General features: G+C 41.5%; 1 protein-coding gene across 2 annotated transcripts in view; it reads left to right on the top strand.

Annotated features, from left to right (window-relative positions):
* Positions 1–19,247, top strand: part of OPRL1 (opioid related nociceptin receptor 1) — a 192,284-nt gene extending 173,037 nt beyond the window's left edge. The window contains exon 4 of one of the 2 annotated variants that reach the window (XM_069243225.1): positions 16,045–19,247. In XM_069243225.1, the coding sequence (XP_069099326.1) occupies positions 16,045–16,568 (524 nt within the window). In that variant the 3' untranslated portion in view covers positions 16,569–19,247. The remainder of the gene's footprint in view (positions 1–16,044) is intronic. The other variant, XM_069243226.1, reaches the window with a different exon arrangement.
* The last annotated feature ends 4,093 nt before the right edge of the window (positions 19,248–23,340 follow it).

Here is a 23,340-nt window from a genome sequence, read left to right as displayed (position 1 = left end):
ATATACTATAGGGTCACCTACAGCAGCACTCACTTAAGAACAAACCCTATATATGCTCCCTGAGCCCCAGCACCCATTAACATAAACACATGACAGTAAAGTCCTACCTCACAACAGAGCTGATTCTTAAAGTTATGTTATGTTGGACTAATGTGCGGCTAGAAAAGTGTAAATTAGAATTTTATATTGATTTGAAGAGAATTTATACTTTTCTCAGGCATGCGATTAGACCTGTTTTGTTTAAATTCACTTCTAGAAAATCTACACCCATTACAGGATCAGGGATTAAGGATCGGGGGGGCAGGGATGCTTTTGAAGGTAGTTGTTGGGTTATCAGAAACCTTGGCAAGTCACATTCTCCTCTTTGGGTACAGAAAATAGCTTACAGCTGACTAGTGCAGAGGCATATCTGAAGCTAGGGTGAGAATACAGAGGGGGCTTGGACAGAGTGGAGAAGAAGGGATTTTCCTGGATGAAAAAAAAAAAAAATTCGTATCAAGAAATTTTTTTTTAAGTGCAAATACAATTTTACGGAGTATTTGCTCCTGAATAAGTTCACACCCGTTAAATTTACATATCTTGAAATGTTTTTTGATTTGAAAAGATGGAATTAATGAAAGGGACACACTATCACTCCTGGAACCTACAACTATAACAACTTCCCAGCAATAATACTGGAATTCTCTGTGAATGCTAAAAAAGCAGGTGATGTGATTGAACTATAGGCTAAAGCATTTAAAAGTACAAAATTCACTTATTTCATAAATAGGTTCGATATGTCTTTCTATACTGAAATAAATAAAAAAATGTCTTAAAGAATTTCTGGATATGTACTCACAGCAGTCATAACCTAACCCTTTCCACAGACTCTTCCCTCCCTTCCCTCCTCCATCCCCCCTTTACTCATCCCAAGCCTAAATCCTATTACTATAAACTCCAAACTAACAGTTCTGGATTCTTCCCTCCTCCACCCCTCCATTACTCTGGTCAACCCAACTAACAAACTCACATATCCGCGGCTCAAATTAACTCATAATAATACTAAAACTGTACTCATATTTCCCTATACTAATCCACTACTAATTCCTTTTGGGTTCCGGAGTAGCATGCTACTCGCTGAAAAGCGCATTGACGCCTCGTCAGGGGTAGTAAGCGCTATATAAATACTATTACAATACAATACAATACAATAACACTTTTGGGAAATCACTTGTCGAAGGATTCCGAGGATGAAATCACAATGAGTCACATTCATCAGTCAGTCAACCAATGAGTAAAAGAAGCAATCTATCTATCTGTCTATCTATCTATCTATCTATCTATCTATCTATCTATCTATCTATCTATCTATCTATCTATCTATCTATCTATCTATCTATCTCTCTAGCTACAAACCAGCATTGAGCATGGCTCAGTGAATTCAACAATCCATGTTAGTATAATGAAAACCAGATCAGGTTTGTATCCCGTCAAGGCCAACTTATCCTTCCTTTCTTCTGGGATAAGTAAAAGGAATACCAGGTAATTGAATAATAACACATTATTTACAGTGATTAGAAATATTGGTGCAAAGCAGTATATAAAAGAAGTTATTATTGTCAGCAGTCATCTATCCACACATTTCTGTCCGTGTACCTTTCTCCCTGCCCCAGATGAGTTGTACATCTCTTTCGATGATGAGTTCATCATAAGTCAGAGTGTTGGGTAAGAACTGTGATGTTGGCAGTGGGCAGTGAGTTGAACTATCCTTATGTGTGAGTGGATTGGATTTAGAATAAACCTGGATGTACAGAAATATTTCCAAACCTGGTTTTCCAGACAGCTGGCTAATCTAAGAACTATGACTTAAGATGAAGTGACTTATAATACGAAGACTGCACCCCATATTTAAAAAGACCTTCATACAATTTTATCTCATTTCTACTTTTGTTTTTAGGATTTTTCCATGTGCTTCATTTCCCACCTACATGCCACATACTGTTTTCTGAATGGTACCTGCATGTACTAATCAACACTGTTAGGATGGGCAGTTGAGAAAAAAAATGTATGGACAAAGAAACCAAAGACTTAGATCGTCCCATATTGTAGTGCCTTCTCAAAGCACTGATAACTTCTCAAAGCACCAGCCTTCCACGTGTGGATCCAGATTTGCTAGATAAGTAATTGCTCACCTGACAGTGCCGGATTTGTAATAAGCATCACTAGTGAAGGCTCCATTACTTGCTCTGTTATAGTGATATTGCAGTTATAAGCCTCGTGAGATTTAACCAACCAGTTCCCCAGTCAATTGATGATGAGGTGTGGTTTTGAGGGGAGTTCATAATGGATTTCCATTTGGACTGGAGTTTTTTCTGTGAGATTGTATTTTTTAGAGGAGAGAAGTGTGTCCATTTTCGAAGTATTGTGCCCCCCCTTTCAAGATTCGTCCAAAAATAGGTGGTAAATTTTTTCATAAAGAGGATTATTTTTAGATAAGGAACTTTTAATCTTTAAAAATGAGCTGAAGTCTGTTCTGAGATTCATTCCTTTGTGCGCTCAGTCTTTGTAGATAATGTTCTACCATCTTTTTTGGTGTTTTGATTGTGCCAGGGTGAGGCATGAGAAGAGTATTTAATTTAATTTAACAACTTATTGTTTACGAGCCTAATAGCTTTACGTTTTCCCGAGAGAATGAACACAAAGGGGGTTATTACAACTTTGGAGGAGGTGTTAATCCGTCCCAAAAGTGACGGTAAAGTGGCGGATATACCACCAGCCGTATTAGGAGTTCCATAGGATATAATGGACTCGTAATACGGCTGGTGGTATATCCGTCACTTTACCATCACTTTTGGGACGGATTAACACCTCCTCCAAAGTTGTAATAACCCCCAAAGTGTTCTACACTGAAAAGCAGTGTAATGAGGGCTATGACAGTTACAGGTTGGATTAGTTCTTGTTCAATTTCTAGCCATCCTCAAAGGTTTGTATTGTTTGCAATCCATTGAATTCCATGTTTGGCAAAGAAAATCTGTCTGGTACCTGCGATATTCTGGCATGCTAAGCCATTAAGGCTTTTTAAGAAGTCTTATTTTTTTGTAGCAATTCTAGATTTTCTCTTTTGCCAGAAGAAATGAGTGATAAGTAGGTCTACTCATTTCTCTTGTTCCGAAGGTTTAATGCATCTCCCTCATCTTTTACCTGCACTAAGTTCTACTGACTTACTTCTGGCTCGTTTATAAACAGTAGTATTATTCCATGACATGATATTATCTTAGCCAGATGTCATTATCCGGATTCTCTATACGGCATCCTCCTTTACACTTTTTTATATGATCAATCTCACTTGAATGATAATATCGTGACAGCACATTGATATTGTTGATGGTGACCACCACGACTTGTCACTATGTACATGCACAAATATCTATGCCACCTTCACTCTGTAGTTTTGTTTGTATCTGCTTTATAGTTTCAATGAAAAACTATCAGGACAAAATAGTGAAGAGTCCATTTAGAATGTAGAATCAAGAGGTTATGGTAAGGCATTCAGTCACAGGTGGTATATTCATTGATGCTGCTAGGTTGTCAGTAGAAAAGAGTTAGATAAGTATTTTAGCATGTAGATGCCAATGTGGACTTTTCCAAAGAATGCCTGTTGTCTTCACATTCTGTTTGCAGAAGGGGGATTGTTGAAGCTGTTCTCTGCAAGGTGCAGCTAACAATGGACACTGATTGGAATTGGGCGTATGTGGTAAGAATGCCCCTATTGTACAGTGAGCCATAGTAATGAATGCAATTTGGCTACAGGTGAATGGAACAAAAAGATAACTAATACTGTTTGGAGGAAAGTCTCGATTGGACTATCCACATTTGGTGATTTGCTGCCTGTTCTCTGGACAGTCCATACAACCAACACCGAAAGAAAGACAATTGGGAGATTTTTTTAGATAGCTATCCCTCCACAGCTTTATAGGTTTGTAAGGTATCACTTTTATGTCGAACCTATTGCACAGCTTAAGCTATCTAGTTGCAAAAGACCTACTGTCAGCTTAACAAAAGCTTATAGTGGGCTTAAAGCCCAGCCACTGCTTAATATAGGTTGGCGTTAGTCTCACTTTCATTCGCTTACATCTTATTCAAAGGCTTGCCTTGTCCATCTTCTCTTCTTTTACCTGGCTCCTTGTCTCTGAAATTCTCCACTTGTCCCACTTGTGCTATAATATTGTAATCAGTTATTCAGTCAAGTTAGGCAAGGCTATCGATAGCCACACCCGATATAAGGTGCAGTGGGCTTTGGAAGACAAAACTCTGTAGGTTTTAGCTAGTTGACCGGAGAATTCTTCAAGGGTCAAGCTAAAAAACTGTATGTATCCTATTTCTCATCACATTGAGAATGCCAAGTTAGTCTGGGATTCCTGTTGGATGATGTCCTGTAGATAGGCCCTGGGGTTAATACTGTGTCAAAGGTCTGGTTGTTTCACCAGTGGCACGCCACCTTGTGTTAGTTTTTCATTCTTTTTCTCCCCACAATGTCTGAAATGATTGCCTTCGTCTTCTTCACTTGGACTTTTGCAAAGGATTTTTTGGGGTCTTTTCTCTTTTATTTGGAATGTACTGTACATGTTTAAACTACTAGAACTAGACTTCTTCTTGGTCTGAAGAAAGTAGATCATGTGTCTCCAGCTATTACAATTTCACTGGACACTAGTTCATAAAAGAGAGAGTTCATGACTCCAGGGCCCGTATTTATACTTTTTTAGCGCCGCATTTATCCCGCTTTTTGACGCGAAAGCGGTGGAAACGTACAAAATACAATTATATTTTTTACGTTTGCTCCGCTTTTGCGTCAAAAAATGACGCAAAAGCAGCGCTAAAATAGTATAAATATGGGCCTATATCTCAACCACAGAGCATTCTATGTCACAAGCGTAGCCCTTTGACAGCAAAAACTTTCTAACAGTGGCCTGATTCTTAAACTCCACTCTTCTATTTCCCTTATACTACCTGCACCACAATTGAAGCTGGCCAAAGTTGGCAAAGTGCTACCAGCATCTAGGATGCAAAATATGAGACCTCCTTCCTGAGACGAATATCCACGAAGACTCATAAATGATAAGTATTACATATAATTTCCAAGCAAGATCAATTATGTTCTCCCTATAAGGAAGAGTATTTGGTCATACCCCCTAGCCTACACTTACTACTTACTTATTTTTTAATTCAAAATCTGAATCCTCTCTCAGAGTCATCACAGAAACTAATGTTATAGACTCTTCTTTCCATTATTTACTGTTCAAATAAGAATGAATAGAAAGAAAATGGTGGCTGTTGCACGATTGAAAAGGTCCAACATAATTGGTTTTGTGTTACTCACACTGCTCACGTGGAGGTTAATGATTTAGTGCCGCTGATTTTCATATTCTTTGACGTAGGCGAACCTGCCATAATTCATGCGCATTGCACATGACCCCAATTTCATGTCAACATGTTTTGGCCATTTATTCTATTTAACCAACCTTTTCAGGATGCCAAGAACCTAATTAGAAGTCAGTTGTTACTGCCTTCTCATACTTGCTTTACTTATGGATGTTTTTTGCACTATCCCGATAGATCAATCTAAATATAGATTTGTGCAAGAAATCCTAATGTAAATATAACGCAAAATTTTTGCTACCATATGGAAACAGCTGAGTTAATCTTCAAAATACCCTGGGGTACGAACACTGAAGTCCATTTTCTGGTTTAATATATTAGCAGCATTTTCATGCACATCTTCTAATATTTCACAATTCGCACTTTAAAACAATGAATAATTCACAGACGTATTAGAGAGCATACCCGGTATAGCACTCTTTTCAGTTTATATTCCTCTGGGTTTGTGTAACCCATGATTTAACAAGGACAACAAACAGTTATTGAATATAACCCATAGGGTCCTTAGGGCCTTGCTGTTTAACATAAGATTTTATAGAAATAAGAGTTTATGCACCAGGTTGATAAAGTCTAATATCAGAAGCAACTTAAAATTGCTTCGGAGAACGAAAAGCACATTCTGCTGCTGTGAACATTAGTCACTGCGATTTTGTAAGATTCGTCTCAAGATACATTATGTACCTTGTGTTAATGTGCAATTATTGGGCGTACATTCATTTCGCAGTGGTTGGATTTTACTACTTCATATGAGTAATTTTGGGTTCCTGAAGCACAAAAATATTAGCACATATAAAAGAAATGTCTTAGCTGCAGAAACAGATGATGCTGGCAATTTTGCACAATACCTTGTAAATCTCTGAATGGGACATGCAGTCCAGTGATTAATGGCTAACATCATGTAGTGTTTCCTAATAGAAGCCCAGATTTATAATTATGTTACACGAAAATGGATTATGCACAAGCATAATCCAATTTTGTTAGCAGTGACTTACTGACTGGTCAGGCCTGCAGTATGTATGATATTGCGTATGATAATACAGTGAACGCCAAATATTTTGGTCTCAAGTGAGGTGCATTGCTGTGGTGACTCTCCCATGTATGTTGCCTTTCAGCAGGTTGTGTGTGTTGTCTGGAGCACAGATTAGCACCACAGTACAATAAAGAATTTCTTTAATTCAGTTAATTGCTTCTGTATATTTGCTGCATGTGGTCTCTTTCTGTGGGCCTGTATTCTGGTGTGTAGACCTCACTTCACTGTGAAATGTGTATTGCAATCAGTTCATTGAGAGATAATATCTCTATCTGTGGTATGTTCTCTTTCTCCTTTTCCATCTAGAGCAAATGTTTGTTGGCTGTGTGTAGATGAGTTGTGAAGTTCTGGACCATTGTGTGTTTTTTTAAGTCTGCCAGCATTTGGAACTAGCCTTGTCAGAGATAGTAAGCGTTATATAAACACAATTACTGAGGTGGTGGAATTTGAAAAGTAACAGGGACCCAAAAATACAAGAGGAATTTCCCCAGGGCTGTAAGGGAATGCACGCACAAAGCCACAAGCATGCTACTTTGGTTGCCACTCACTATAACGTTTCAAGGCAGGACATCTTACAGAGGCAGGGCTTTAAGTAGGATGAAAAAACTTGTAAGTCTTTCAGAGGGGCGTGGCTGAAGTAATTAAGGGCGTGGCTTAAAAACATGTAAACGAAAAATCTGTGCTTAGACTAGTGTGTCGCCGATTGGTATTTTGCCGCTTTTTTCTATCATTGCATCCAGATATATAATACAGCTAGTAATCTTACACCTACAACAAGCCAGAACTATTGGCTTTGTCAGTGGTTGTTAGTTGCATAAGATACATCAGCAACAACAATCCCTTCATTGTATAGTATATTGAAAATGTTTCAGCTCTGAAATGATGAGACTGAGAAAGAACTATAACAAGTCTCTTTGAAGTTACATCAAAGGCAGCACAGGGTGGAACTGCTGCTGAGTTGAGAATTTGTTTCCACCCTGAGGGTGAGGGCAACAATGGAGAGCCCGATAGGGACCCGACTCAGCAGCTGCTTTTTCGAACTGCTGGTGCGGAGCATTGGCAGGACTCCGGCCCGCTTAAAGCCCTGGGCGGGGATGTAGGCTGGTCACTAATACTGGGGGGACGGACAATCATGCTGGCACATCATTTTAAAAATTCATCATACCACAAGCAGGGCACAAAAGAGGGGCTTAAGAGGCACTGGAAAGACAGATGAATGCAGATTGGTAGTGGTACAAGAACAATTTTGAAGTCTTTTAAAACAGAGAGTGTGTGTGCGTTTTTGTCTGGGTGTGTAAACATTCCTAGTGAAACACGACAGACACCGCACCATACCCAACCGAAAGCACCTGTCCCCAACTATCACAAAAACATTTATTAAGAGGGTGTAAGACCCCAACCCCTCTCCCTCCATCCCCGAAGGTACGCCTCTGGGCCGAGGGGAGGAGATATTATGTGCTGCCAAGACGTGGCTATTTCATAACTTCCGCTCAGTGACAGCAGGAAACCTTGTCACATCTATGTGTTGGTTATTTCTTTATATTGTGTAGTATGTCTCAGCCCAGAGTAGGGTGTCACAGCACACCATGTTTTACAATTTACGTGCATGATACATAAAGGCAGTGAGGACAATGTGCGTGGTAGAACGATCATGCAACACAGGAGGGCACACGCAGATGGACATTAAAAACAAGAATGATAACATAAGGCAGTATGGAAGGTGTACCTGAGTATGGCTCATACAGCAGAAGGCAGCTGGGCCTGAGTAAAGGAAGCCATACTAAGGTCTTGAGTCTGCAGCGTTGTGTGGATAGATTCCTTGGGAACATGGAGGCGGGTGCAGGTTGGTCCAGAGCTAAGTTAGGAACTTTACTAATAAGAACCATTTAATTTTCTTTTTAATTGGAATAAGGATGAGGCTTTCTATGGGATGGTAGAGAGCAAGGGCCAGATGTAGGTAGAAACGGGATTGCGACTCGCAATTTGCGAGTCGCAATCCCATATGCAAAATGGTGTCCCTGACACCATCTGCGAATCGAAAGGGGGTCGCAAAGACCCACCTCATTAATATTAATGAGGTGGGTCGCAATTTGCGACCCCCTTGCGATTCCCTGCACTCACAGGGATGGTGGCCTGCTGGAGACAGCAGACCACCATGTCTGTGACTGCTTTTTTAATAAAGCATTTTTTCTTTTTTTTGTATTGCAGCCCGTTTTCCTTAAAGGAAAACGAGTTGCAATACACTCGGGAAAATGAAACCATTTGGTTTCTTTTTTTCAGAGCAGGCAGTGGTCCATAGGACCACTGCCTGCTCTGAAAAAATATTTTCAGAGCCATTCACAAAGGGGAAGGGGTCCCATGGGGACCCCTTCCATTTTGCGAATGAGTTAGCACCCACTTCACATGGGTGCTAACTGCGAATTGCTTTGCTACCGCGTTCGCGGTCACAAAGCAATTCTGAATCGCAGTGCGAATCGCAAATAGGAAGGGGAACACCCCTTCCTATTTGCGAGTCGCATTCCCATTTTGCAAGTCGCTACCGACTCACAAAATGGGAATGTGCATCGCGATGCGCATTTTGCATGGCGCAAACTGCGAATTTCGCTGTTTGCGCCATGCAAAACGTTACCTACATCTGGCCCCAAGTCTCAAATTTTGAGTCATTCCCATAGAAAGGGTGATCAGTGAACTTAGATTAAGGCCCTGAATTCGAGTTGGTTGGAGCGGTGGATACTGTTTATCGTACCTAATAAAATCCAACAATGTGGATCCATGTTACAGTAAATATCGTATTGTTTTCTCTTCTTAATTTCTGGCATATTTGACCTATTTTAATTGAATAAATATGAGGTATTTACTGCACCAGATAATTACCAGATGAAAACCATCCAACTTGGAACTCCAACCTCTGCGCAAACTTTGGAAAACATTGACCAACTAAGAATCAGGGACAAAGCCTTGAGCGGCCTTGCCTCTTAAACTCTTTCTTCTTCCTCCAACAGTAGGCTAAGAGGTTAGATATGGTTGAGTGTTTAGGGTAAAGGCCCTATGTGTGATACAAGCAGTTTTGTGGATACTTTGAGCTTCTAGAGGCAACCAGTTTAGTCAAGAAGGAATATGGGGTGATATAGTTGAATTTTCTTTTGGCAGTAATAAACTGGTACATGAGAGAAGCTTTCGGAGGTATAAGTCAGTACTAGGGTACGCTGGTGAGCAAAGAGTTGCAAAATTCAGTTTCTAGATATTACCATGGCTCGCATCATAGTTTAAGGCTGGATCTCTGGGCAAACGTGTCTGATTTTTCTTAGTATTCTGAGATGTTTTTGCACTTGTGACAATTCCCTTAATGAGGGAGTCCAAGTTGAGGTAGGAGTCCAGCAAGTATTTTGCTGAAGGTATATGTTTGCTTTAATTTGACATCAGTTGGATAGTTTTAAATTTCTTGCCTTAGTTTGGTGGCCTTATGTAAAAAAAAAAATGGTATTTTTTACATTTCTGGATTCACACGATTGGTAGGTAAGATTAGAATGGTGTTACTTTAGGATATTAAACAATTCTTCAGGGTAGTTTTTGATATAATTGCTTGTGAAAAAAGCATACTTAGATTTGTGAGACATATATTTATAGAACACATAGCATCTCTAGTAAGAGCAAGGGTAGTACCAGTGGGATATTTCCTCCATGTCGGCTCAGTTTTCTTTGCCAATAGTCATTTGCTGGGAATTTGCAGAGTATAACATACAGAGAGACAATTTCTTCTTTATGATTGAGAATGCCAATTGCTCAATGCCCAGGAAGTAACATCACTGAATTTCCCATCATCTATCTGCACAGGAAGTGGCATCTCTGGATTTCTCATCATCCATCTGCACAAGAAGTGACATTACTGGATTTCACATCATCCATCAGCTCAGGAAGTGACATCACAGTACCCTCCACTCTTCCCTCCTGTGTGGACCTATTCAATGGCTACATCATGGATGTGCGGCAGATGCTTGCATTGGGTGTGCCTCTGGCATGGCAAAGGCAAGCCTATCTGCGACCGTCAGTGACTTGACCATACTAAGCACCAGGAACCCTGATTCTCTCTCTACCCACCGATAACCTGCTTTGATCCACCATGCTCTTCATCTCGGCCATCGTTCACCACGCTGCTGCCACACTCCACCACACAATATGGAAAGAACATTCATTTGTGAGTCCTGCAAGTTTTCATGCACTCTCTCACACCCTACCCCCACTACTTCTACACCAACTGCACCCAGCACCCCACTTACTCACACAAGCCAGCCAGCCGCTCGTGCTCACACAGATCAAACATCACCCAAACAACACCCCACATTCACATGCATGCTCCTCAATGCCTGCTCACTCACCAAACCAGACACAGAGGTATGGGACCTACTGCACGACCACACTTTGGACCTGCTCTTTATCACGAAAATTTGAATAAACCTATCCTCTGCACAGAACATTGCTAGTGTCATCACCACTGGCTACATGATCATTAGCCAAGACCGTCAGTACCAGACTAGAGGCAGAGTGGCCATCATGTTCAAAGATACCCTCAACTGCACCACCTACACGAACACCCCCACCAGCCAGATGGAACACCAAACATTCAAGATACACATCACAGCTAAGTTCTCCCTGGGCGGAACGCCTGCATACATACCACCAGGACCCCCCACCAATTTCACCAGCGACATCACAGACTTCACCACACCCCTCATTATCAATGATATGGAGAACATCATCACTTCATATGTAAACTTTTCTCTCATTTAGTCTATTGATACTGTGCTTTTGCAGCTTGTGTTCTATTTCTGCAGTCTGCAGCTGTGCTCTTTTTAGAGATTACAGTCTAGACATAATGCCTGGTGTGTACAGTGATATACACCTTCACATTAAAACTTTTTTTCTCATTCAGTGCATTACTTAAGTATGATTGTTTAACATTTTTGGGATGCTGTCTTGTCATTAAAGTAAAAGGTACCTACACACAGAAACTTTTCCTTTACTCGGTACTAATGGAGTATCTCTGTCTTGTGCATTTGTTGTCCATAATCTCTGCCATGGACCTTTTGTTTTGCGTGTGGAACAGTCTTTGCTTCACAAAGAAGGTTTTCTTTCTCAATAGCATCATCTCCCTAAGGGTTTCACTTCCTACAGCCTGCATTTGTTGTTCAGTGTTGTAGAGAAAAATACATATTTGTAATAATGATTTTCTCTCAATATAAATGTAGACAAACTATTCCCCAGGTGTGTTGTTTTGACTATTCAACATCTCTTTTGATTGAGCTTTTTGAAAATGGTCTCAAAGTGACTTCTTCTAGAAGTGCGGCCGTCCACAAATAGTCCCAAATCTTAGCATTGAAAAGAAGCAAGACAGGAGACTGACTGCATCTAACATGGATTACTACTTACACAGAAACAGGAAAATAGTCTATCACTTTAGGGACACTTCCACACTGTGACTAAAGGTGTTAGGTCTTCTTGGAAGCATAATATAAGCCAAGGCAACAAACGTAGCTAGACTGATAATTTGAAGTATGTACAACCACAATATTGCTTTAATGCCGAAGGGACATCCAGATTGCAAGGTAAAACGATTTGCAGAAAACAATGAAATTATTATCACAAGAGAGCTCACAAAAGCAAGGGATTGAGCAGTGGTTGCTAGGTAATAGAGACAGAAAAACGACTGATGTTAGGAACATAAAAGTATTGCTTTTGAGTTAATATTACAACATCCACACAGAGAATGAGTGATTCGGTTATAATAAAAGTATGTGTGCAACAAAACAATGGAATTTGCCTGATCTCATTACACGGTACAGAATTTTAAAAGGAAAATGTCAAATTATAATGAAACATTCTGCTGAAAAGGTGACATAGAATTATGTGAAATAAGCTTCCTTTGCAGAGTAGGCGTTGAGCAAAGCATTAGTGGCGATTGAGCGACCATTATAATGCAGTTCGTTGGCATAATGTGCCCAGACCAATTAATCAAGTTAATTTCTGAAAAATGATCCACCACCTTTAGGACATTAACACTCCGAAACAGAAGTTCCCATTCCATATAGAAACCTTCTGAATACTCTCGAACTAATAGTGTCAATGCATGATATTACTGACAGTCCCTTTTTTTGTTTGGTGATGAAAGCAGGCATTAGACAGCCCTAGATTTGCTTCTGAGGTACATCAGTTTTCCTGATTTTGTGTGTGCTCAACTTCAAGGTCTTAAGGTTTCTGGTATGTAGCTGCCACCAACATTTGGGGCTCAAAGGAGTCCAAACATTCACCAAAATAGATTGACTCTTGCCTGGCGTGTGATGCAATTTGGGTTTTAAGTTTTATATTGAAAGAATTGGTAGCCAGTCACTTCCCAGCAAGGTGATGGTGTGGCTAGGGGATACATTTTTTTTTACAATTGTACGAAGTTGCAACTGTTGTCAAACTCTTGATTTTTACTTTGCTGATTATTGTCTTCATATTCAATTAACATAAACAAGAGGGTCCTGCATAAGTTATACTTTGAAGGAAATTGTTATTTTTCTTCTATTCTATCCTGTTGGGCATAAACAGTTCTCCAGAAGGTTATTTTTCAGTTAAAAACTTTGCAGTTATTTGGCACTGAAAATAGACACCTCGGCAAATGTTGATCTTGCAAAAAAAAAAATCTGCATACATATTCCAGATTGGCCAAGTACTATTTAGAGAGGAAAATATATTTCAATGTGGTGAAAATCATCTTCAAAGCGCAGATAAACAGAAGGAACATAGGGCCAGATGTATCAAAGTCCTGGTTTGCATTTTCTAAATAGCGATTTTTAAGAAATTGCTATTTAAGAAATGCAAAATGGGATGTATGGAAATTGCGATTCGGTAATAGCGATTTCTTAAAAATCACAATCGCTATTACCGATTCACAATTAGGGAATGGGACTCCATTCATCCCTATGTGCGAATGGTTTTGCATTACCTAATTTGCGAATTCGTGTTAGGAATTCACAAATTAGGTAATGCAAACCCCAGGGTGCTGGGGGCCTGAGGCCCCCTTTGATGCACCCCAAAAACATATTTGTGGACATGTGAAGTGCACACATGCCCTAAGGGCATGTGTGCGCTACATGTCATTTTAAAAAATGCATTTATAATGCATTTTTAAGAATTGCACATGGTTACCACCAAACTGGATTTGGTGGTAATTGCATTTCTTAAATGCCCAATTCGCATATAGGAAATGCATGATACATGTGATTTGGAAATCGGAAATAAGAATTCCCTATTTGTGATTTCCTATTTAGAGAATCGCAATTTGCGATACCCTAAATGGAGTCGCAATTTCAGGGAATCGCTATTTTAGCGATTCCTTGAAGGCATTTTTGCATTCGCAAACGGTTGAATTTTGGGATTCACACCATTTGCGAATGTAAAATTGTTTAATACATCCGGCAAATAAAGCGGTTTGTGATGGCCGAAAATCGACAACTTTGCAAAATGGAATACATTTCAACCAGAAATTGTGCAAAATAGAGTGTTTTTCTAATTGAAAGTTATTTCACAAAGTTTCAGTCTCCAAGAGTTACAGTTAAACAATTATATGAAACACTTACTGAAAAAATTATGAATCATTATTGGCAAATTGGCACAGGGTCCTCTAGAATGGACATCGACTAGTAAAAAATAATAAGGGAACTATTTCAACCCGGATGTTTTTCGAAAATAGGTATTGAATTCTGTAAAGTACTGCCCATCAATTTTTGAAAAAATTTACAGACATACACAAAATTGATTGAAAAGTAGACAGAGAATTATTGCATCTTCATTTTGAAAACAGACAAAGAATTATATGAAAAAATAAATGGAAGTTTCTTGGAAAACTATGAGACATTGCCACATTATTTAAAGTGTAAGATCTTCGTACCAAGCAATCATCTTTGGTAGTGCTTAATTTGTAAAACAAATAAGTGCCGGGGCCCTAATCAGAGGCCAATATAGCTTGCACCACACATTGATCCCAGTAATGCTGCCAATGATGATATTAACACAACTACTAACAATCACACTCCTACAGGTGTGACTTTTCAGACTATTGCAGGCCCCTAAGTTATGAGAATGTCTTGGGCAGTCAGTAGTAGTCATTTTTATTGTATATTGCATTAATTAAGAACTGTTATTGTGCTCATTTCTAAATTAGACAAGCCTCGGTGTTAGCAATTAAGTGCTGGTGCTGGGCACTGGAAACCGACAGCTGAAATTAAGCACTGATCTTTGCTCTACAATACAATCAAGCAATAAAAAAACGTGCTGCAAGGTAAAAACAGGCAAAATAATAGAGGCATAGGTTGTTGATAAAAATGTGATCAAATATAGTTAATTTTATTTTAAACAATGCAGAAATTAGCACAGAGCCTGCAGTGGCATCAGTGCTGAGTTTGGAACCAGATAGTGCCATCTGTAATTCAAACAAACATCTTCCATTCCCATACAAGGCAAGAGTCCTGGGGTAGACCAAGCTGAGCACATCGACACCCTGGAGGACATAGGCTCAAATTTAAGAAACGTGGCACTGCGCTATATGCAGCAGCACTTTTCTTGTGCCCCTTAGAGCACCCCTCACGCCACCATAAGTGTGACGTATTAAACATATGGCGCACCATGGCACAGGTTAAGGAAAATAGCGTCATAATTTTTTATGCTATTGTAGTACATTGCAGGATTAGTGCCAACATTTTGGGCACTAATCCTGCAAGGTACATAGGGGCCCCTTAAGAATAATGGTGTGCCCCCTTTTCATGGCTGCTCTGTGCATGCATTAAAAATATCTGCTAAAAATGGCACAGTGGAATCTCAAAGATTCCACTGTGTCATTTTTGCGGTCCCACTAACGGGGGACACCCCCTTACATACATTATGCCTGGGGCAGGCACAATGTCGCACAAGGGGTTACAAAGTGGCGCAATGCATACATTGCACCACTTTGTGTAAATATGGGGCAGCGAATTTGGCCTCGTTGAGCCACATTAGCATCATAAAAAATTATGCTAATGTGGCCTAAGGAGGCGCTGGGCCTTCTTAAATCTGGGCCATAGCGTTTTACAGTCCCTCAGACAGCCTAAAAGAAAACTAGAATAATAACAAGCAACCTCCTTCCATTATCTTAAGTGCTAAAAAGACCAAAGCCTTTAGAAAAACGAACAAACAAAACAATGCTGTTTAACTAGAGGGCCAAAGGTATTGGACCAGATTTGTTCTATTTTTAGATGAATTCGTCAGCTGGGAATAGTAGGATAAAGGGTGGGGAAGTGCATGTCAAGGATGGCAAAATTACATAAAAGAATGGGGGTTAGGGTTGGGAAGATGGAGATGAAAGATTGTCCTAGTTCAAGAAAAATAGTGCTATTATGCTGCTGTACGTTGTGAAACGTTATTTGTCTAATGTCAATTGCTTTACATTGATATTTCATTTTTTTTAACCTGTTATTCAGTTTGTTTAAATAATGTGATTATCAACATGGAAATTAATACGTGGATCCTGCATTTCCAGGTGAATGCACTCACTGTTGATTTTTTTTAATTATATTTCCATACAGAGGTGGAGTGCCTGGTGCAGATCCCAGTGCCTGAAGATTATTGGGACCCAGTCTTTGGGATCTGTGTGTTTGTCTTCTCCTTCGTCATCCCTGTCTTCATCATCACCATCTGCTACAGCCTGATGATCCGGCGACTAAAGAATGTGCGTGTCCTTTCGGGCTCCAAGGAGAAGGACCGCAACTTGCGGCGCATCACACGCCTGGTCCTGGTGGTGGTGGCGGTCTTCATCATCTGCTGGACCCCCATCCAGATCTTTGTGCTGGTGCAGTGCTTGGGCGCCAAGCCCGACAGTGAGGCCAAGGTGGTGATCCTACATTTCTGCATTGCCCTAGGCTATGTCAACAGCAGCCTCAACCCTATTCTCTATGCTTTTCTGGATGAGAACTTCAAGGCCTGCTTCCGCAAGTTCTGCTTCCCCGCCGCCTTCAGGTCTGAGCTGCAGATGTCCAACCGCATGTGCAGCATCGCCAAGGATGTGGCCTACGCATGCAAGAACTCAGAAGGGACTAATAACCCCGCATGACTAGGCCTGGAACTGCCCATGATGGGCTCAGACCAACAGGGTCCCACCAATGAGCAGGCCGAGTTGACGCAGATTACTGCCCTTTGATAGAAGATGGTTCTGCCTATGAGCAGGGGCTAACAACCACCCTAATTGCCAAAGGGGGATAAGGTTCTTGCCGCTAGCTTGACAAGGTATCGTGAAGATGCCTCAAATAGAATCTAGATTCAGGAAAGGTCAAAGTGGCCTTTATCAACTAGAGGACATGGACACCTTACGGTGTGGTATGCACTTGTACCAGGGTGTGTATATGAGCACCTATATAAATAAACACCTTTGGGCACAAGCCTGAACACACCATAACATGGCCTTAATTACGCCATTCTCATCTTAACACAAAGTAAAGGCAGATAACCTTGAAATCGCCTATCTGCGTACAATACATATTCCACCCAAGATGCAAAAATGTAAAATATGTATATATATTTAAAATGACTTATTTTAAAAGTCTCCTATTGCAGACGTTTGCCAAAGTGACAATACGGAACAAAGTACAAAGACTGGAGAATGGTGCCTGGCGATTTCCCCCTCCTTTCGATAGTTGTAAAAGTGTCCGGAATCAAACCAGGACATTCTCTCAATGGATCATGGTATCTTGTGGTGTTGGAAGTGGAGACACCGGAGCTACAAACCGATTTTTTCCCTGCGACCCAAAGGAATTTGGAAGACAGCCCGGTAGGAGCCCTTAGGAACCGGGGACTTGGAAAAGAAGTAGCCTCAATGTTTTAATTGCACTAATTACTAAGCAGGCAAGGTAGTGTTGTAAGTTAAGGTTTTCGAGAAGGACGTGTACGTAGAAACAAGTTATATGTATATTTGGGGATGGGGGGCGGAGGAAATGTCTGTCGGTCTGTGGCTGGTACGACCAGGCATGGACAGAGGGGGACCATATATGCAGCGAGAGAGACCTTTTTGCACATATGTTGTGGGTCCAGGATTAGAGGATTGTATGTGATACAGTCTGACCCACATTTGCAGCCTGTCTCAACAAGTCGTTTGTGAGCGTGTCCCCATACGTGGAGGTTACGGTGCCATCAGTGGGTGACATTTTCCTAGTATGCAGGTGAAGATGTCCCCCGCAGATTAGGTTGACTTCTACATTCGAGGTAAGGGGACACTTCTTTCCCTCCGTACAGTGGGCTGGGCAGCACGAGTGGGAGGCGGCTTCCACAGAGGATGCTTCTCTGTATAGGTATCATCAGCTCTCACTGTTTATGCTGAATAAACGATTCCATGCAAGCCTCTCTCTCTTGCTACTACAGCATGACCTCATGCCTTGGCTCTATATGGGCTATGCGGACTTTCCCATATAGAGTGCCAGAGTTGTTTGGGTTAATGTATGTACATACCAAATATCACCATGGCGGTTCCAGAGGAATGTTTGCTGGGCCTTCCTTTCTGATTTTTACTTCAAAGCTGGACCAGTACCAGAACTAACACAGGAAATACGTTAATTTACAATGTTTACACCAAGGTTCCCAGTAGCAGTGTAGCCTCCCCTTACAGACAGCGTGTGGGAATTGTGCATTAATAATGTCATTATACAGTGGGCCCTCGAAGGGCTATGCATTCCCTAAATTATATATCTGCAGCCTGTCCCACGCCCCCACCATCCACACACTAAGTAAGAATGGAGGGCCTATCCAGTGCTTAATTTGTAAATAAAAACGTGAGGGGCCCAAAGCTGTCCTCTGAAACATGCGGCTGCTGCAATTAAATGTGTGAACACGGAATACTGAGGCAGCATAATCCTAAAGCCATCTCGGGCCTCTTTAATCATTTACAGCCACTCCCTGCCCCTTCAGCTCACTCTTGCAGCTTTCTGCTTTCTCCCTTTGTGACCCGTTTTCGCTTTCCTCTTCCTGTCTTTCCTATGTGTCTTTTGCTCGTAGTAAATACTTGAGGCAGAAAAATAAGTGCTGGTGCCCCCCACCTGAAACCACCGCCTCAAATTAAGCACTGGGCCTATCCAGCCCATTCTTCTAGGCACTGACACATTACACTTCTTGTGTCACATGTAAGCACATGACTCAGGCATACAGGGAAGAACGAAGCCGAAAGGTCTTGCAACACGTGGATATTTATCGACCTGGGCTATACGAGGCAAACACATATATATGTGACAGGCGGACATATGCTTCAAAGAGTGATAGGCGAGACTCTGTGGTTATTAACGACTGAACCATCCTTTCTAATCACGGCAACCAAATGGACTGTGGCGAACCGTGTGCTGGATTATTTATTTATTTATGTTTAAGCCTTATTGAACTCTCAGAACAGCCTCCAGCGCTGCACTGGGAATGGCCAGCCTGTTCAACCCCCTTTCCCAGAATGCACCTCTCTACTCCATGCCCTTCCTGCAGGGACTGCTTCCGCTTGTGTCGTTCTCACCTCACCTTTATTGCTGACACGCTTGTTCTGTCAACGCTGTGGCCTTTCCGTGTGCAAAATGCAGGCGTGGCAGCCGCAGGTTCACCGTCTGCAGCCCTCGCCCGTCCCTGGCAGTGCTTCTTCACTGTCCTCGGGGATGGCGACGGGCCAAAGAAAGTTCTTAGCAAAGCTGTTGTTTTGTTCTGCTTGACATGAATGCAGTTCTCTTAGGAGTTGGATGCTTATGAAATATATCACGATGATCAACTGAAAAGTGTCTGTGTCAGATTTTTTTTCTCCTTAAAATGAATCATGATTTGCCCTGTCTTGTCCGTTTGTGTCATACTTTTGGTAAAAAAAGGTCAACAAATCCAGAGGTGTTCAAAAGGTCTGATTACAATTCATGCGGAGTGGAATTGACACATGGGATCCCACTTTGTCTGATTATAAATTGGTGCCACACTTAGTTATTCTGGGTGGTAAAAAATCATACCCAATTTTTCCAGCCCATGAATCCGGCTGGAAAAATCGCATGAGACTTTGGCTGCAACAGGAGCAGCCAAACTCCATTCGCCATTTTGCCCTGACGTGGGGAGCATACAATCCTCCCAATACCAGACATTACCCCCCTCTCCTATCACCATAGCCACTGGAATTATGTGAATCTGTGGCTTTTAGCGATTTCAGCAAAATTATAGGTTTGCTGCGTTTGTCACATGATCCACCATCTGCCTCATAATCTGCTTATTTTAACGAAACAAAATTGTTTCTAGCTGAAATGGTTCAAAAGTTACTTTAAAACCAGCAACATGTGATGTCATGCAGTAGAAGGCCCTTTACAAAGGTTGACTGGTCACCTTTCTGTTGCTTATTTCTATATTTGGGTGTTAAACTTGTTCCAATGAGGTGCAATCAATGCCCAGACAGTGTTACCAAGTTTAAACATGACAAAATAATGAAGTAATACTATTACAAAATGTACCGCATTATACCACATAGTTTTCCTTTGCTTGCCGTATAATGTACTCAACCCTGCCGCATAATTCGGCCTTCTCCTTCTGCATAATTCCATAGGCTCTGCCTATTCCTTCTTTCCTCATCCCCTCTGCAAGCGAAGATCCACGCATACATGTACCAACTGCTGAGAACAAGTGGTAAATGTATGTGTTAATGCCCCTGGAATTGGGAATTCAGGATGGTTTTATAACTGGATAAATCGGTCCCATGTGGTAATTCTTAATTTCAGGGGCATTAGCTCATAAATGGATGGCAGTGGTTCAGATTTACTTCATGGTAATCGGACACTTGCACTGCAAAGTTTCTGTTACCCCAGTACCTTCAAACTCGTAATCAGGGCCTGTCTTCCAGTGTGAAAATATCCTCAGGTTTAGAGTCCAGAAAACCTGATGATCTTGTGCTTATAACTGAGAGGGAAGTATAAGTTGAGAGTGACTCAGACAGAAATCTGAGATCCTAGCTTGGCTGATAATTTTGGGGTTTATTCAGTACTTTAGGTACTATTGTCCGATAGAAATAACACTAGTGAGCCCCAAAGATGATTAGGGACCTCCATGATTGTTAAACATCTTAGAGAGATTGTTAGGAAGGACTACTGAACATTGAACAATATTCCTAATCAGTTCTGAACATGAGCTGGTACACTTAATTAGTTACATTGAGGTCTGTACAGAATGTTTATTCATAACAATCTACTTTGTGCAGACATTTTGAGTAGGGGTGTGTATAGCTTGTGTAATTCAGTATAGTGTAATCACACAGAATTACCTGAAAATTCTACATCATTCATTTTGAAATACGGAAGAAGAGTAATTCTGCATTGAGTGCTATTTCTCAGTGCAAAAATGCCCCCTCGCCTCCAAAATGGTATGATGATGCATTTTATGCAAAGGAGAAGCGTTAAACACAGCAGAAAACAAATAGTAAGTGTGAAAGGCCTCCTATTCCTGCTAAATGTCCTCTCTCTTTAAGATTTCCCCCGCAAATTACTCTTTGTGTGAGCAGGAGCAATCACATAATTATTGGTAATTCCGCATCAAAGAGTAACACAGAATTATCAAAATGACTCCAATTACACCGGTGTTATAGGAATTTCTCCCAAGTCTAATTCGAACTACATTATTTGTTTATATTTTGGCCAATTCACAAAATAAACAAAGTTGGTTGTGTTTTAAATAAAAACAACTTAATGGGAATGTGCAGAAAGTCAATGATGCCATTTTGCACAACGCTATTTTAAAGCCCCTTCATTGGTCAAGGGACTATTACTGTCAGAACTAGTAAGTAATCCAAGCCTGATAGGAAAATATATTATTTTTATACTGGAATCATTTCTATAAGTGGTCGATTCCCCTAAAGTAGCCCTCAAGATGGCTCAACGAGTTGCCTTCACTGTTGACCTCAGATGTGTTCTGGAGGACCATAGATGTGAATGATGATATCGATAACTCAACATGTTATCCATCTGATGTTGATAAATTGAGTATCATTCCAATGAGTAGTGTTAAAACCCATTACAATGCTTAGTAATGGGAACAAGTGTGGTATGAATTTAAATGCAATAAACAAGTTCATATTTTTGCTATATTATTTCTCAAATTGAAAGGGTCAGAAAAAGAAAGAAAAAGAAAAATGGCAGGTTGATCACTATACAGTATACCCATTTCAGTTTCAAAGCTGTAGACTATAATCTCTTGTGGAACCATCTGCAGGGATCCTTTTCTGAAGGAACAGTGATACTGAGTCCTGAGCCAGCTGGGACAAAAGAGAGAGACCTTGCGGATGGCAGAGGGGTTTTTCACCCCTTTCCTCTCCTACCTGGCCTAAGCCTTTCTTAACCTTCCCTTCTCAACAACTGGATTAAGGTTGGAGTTTGAGGGAGCCACTGCTGCTTCACAAATGAAGGTTCTCATGGATGGTCAAACCCACTAGTTCGTCTACTGATGTTTAGGAACAAACAGCAGCACCTCTTGGGCTGGAGTGCCCCTGATCTGGAGCATGCAGAGTAATATCACATGTCCCTTCTATGAACCACATACATCTTTTGTTGCTCAAGCCAAAGGAGCCTCATTCTAACTTTGCTGCTAGACATCAGTTTCAATATAAACAATAAAAGTACTCAGTAGCGGCTCCTCATCAGGGGCTCCAGGGCACAGTCCCCCTGCTTCCGGTTAGGCCTGTTGGGCTCCCCATACTGCACATTGCCTCTCAGAGTCAACACCTGCACATTATTTAATTTAGCAATGTTCATGTAAACATGACTTTAGTGTTTTTGTGAACACTTCCAGTGCATAGGTCAACCCCTCACTCTTTCTTCAGGGCCCTGACGATAGGAGGAGGAGGTGAAGGCTGAGAGGGCTGAGGCAGATCCATCTACAGAGGACTATCAAAACAATATAGATGGATGTGACTTGCACATGTCTGAGGGGTGTAGTTCAACTACGGTCCCCTCACACAGACACAATTCATTTTATTTAGCAGGCATACTGTGCATGCCTGAGGCAGTATGCTTGCTAAAATGTGGCCGTCAAAGCATGTCAGCGCATCCCTGAGAGCAATACAAGCCACAGAGAGCAGCAGCAGGATCCCCAGCTCCATACCAGCTTTTTATAAGACTATACTGTGTCTTTCAGGCGCGGCTCCTCCTCTAGGGCGGAGGAACGTCACCCCCTCAAACCCCCTCCCCCGCCGCCAGCAGCAGCAGCTGCAAACCTTTTACTACAAAATGATAATAAATTAAGTTTGTTATCATTTTGTAGTAAAAGGGGCGTGGCACTGGGGATGACAGCCGTGGAGGGGAGTGCACAGAGCACTCCCCTCAGTGCACATGTATATTTGGTCGGCTGTCTCGAGCCGGCCAAACAGACATACGCACTGGGCTATCTACAGTCCAGCACTGTGTTGCCGAGCTGGAGAGAGCAGGCACAGGCTCCCAGTCTGCCTGGGAGTGCCCCGGCTGGGTGCTCCCAGCCAATCCCAATGCTGCTCTGAGCAGCGTCAGGATTGGCTGCAGGGCAGGCTTGGAGCCTGTGCCTGCAGCCTGCACCAAAGGAGTGGTGCGGTGGTGTCGGCAGCAGCGTCGACAATGCAGATAAGTGTATTTTGTATTTATTCAATATCCCTCCTAAAGCCCCCCACCACTCCCCGTCCGCAGGCGTGTGCGTCGCGCTGCCCCCACAAAATACCACAAGCCGCTCCTGGTGTCTTTCCCATTTAAAACCTGCTCTTGCTGCTCTGGCTGGATCTTCAGTGGGAATGCTGGCCTGCTGGTTCCAGTGTCCAGCCCCAGGTTCATGCTCAGCTCCACAGGAAGTAAGGTAAGTAAACAAATGTTGTATCTGTTCAT

Source organism: Pleurodeles waltl, chromosome 7 (assembly GCF_031143425.1).
Source record: "Pleurodeles waltl isolate 20211129_DDA chromosome 7, aPleWal1.hap1.20221129, whole genome shotgun sequence".
NCBI classification, from domain to species: domain Eukaryota; kingdom Metazoa; phylum Chordata; class Amphibia; order Caudata; family Salamandridae; genus Pleurodeles; species Pleurodeles waltl.
The sequence above is the reverse complement of the archived record's forward strand: the minus strand, read 5'-3'. Positions and strand labels throughout refer to the sequence as shown.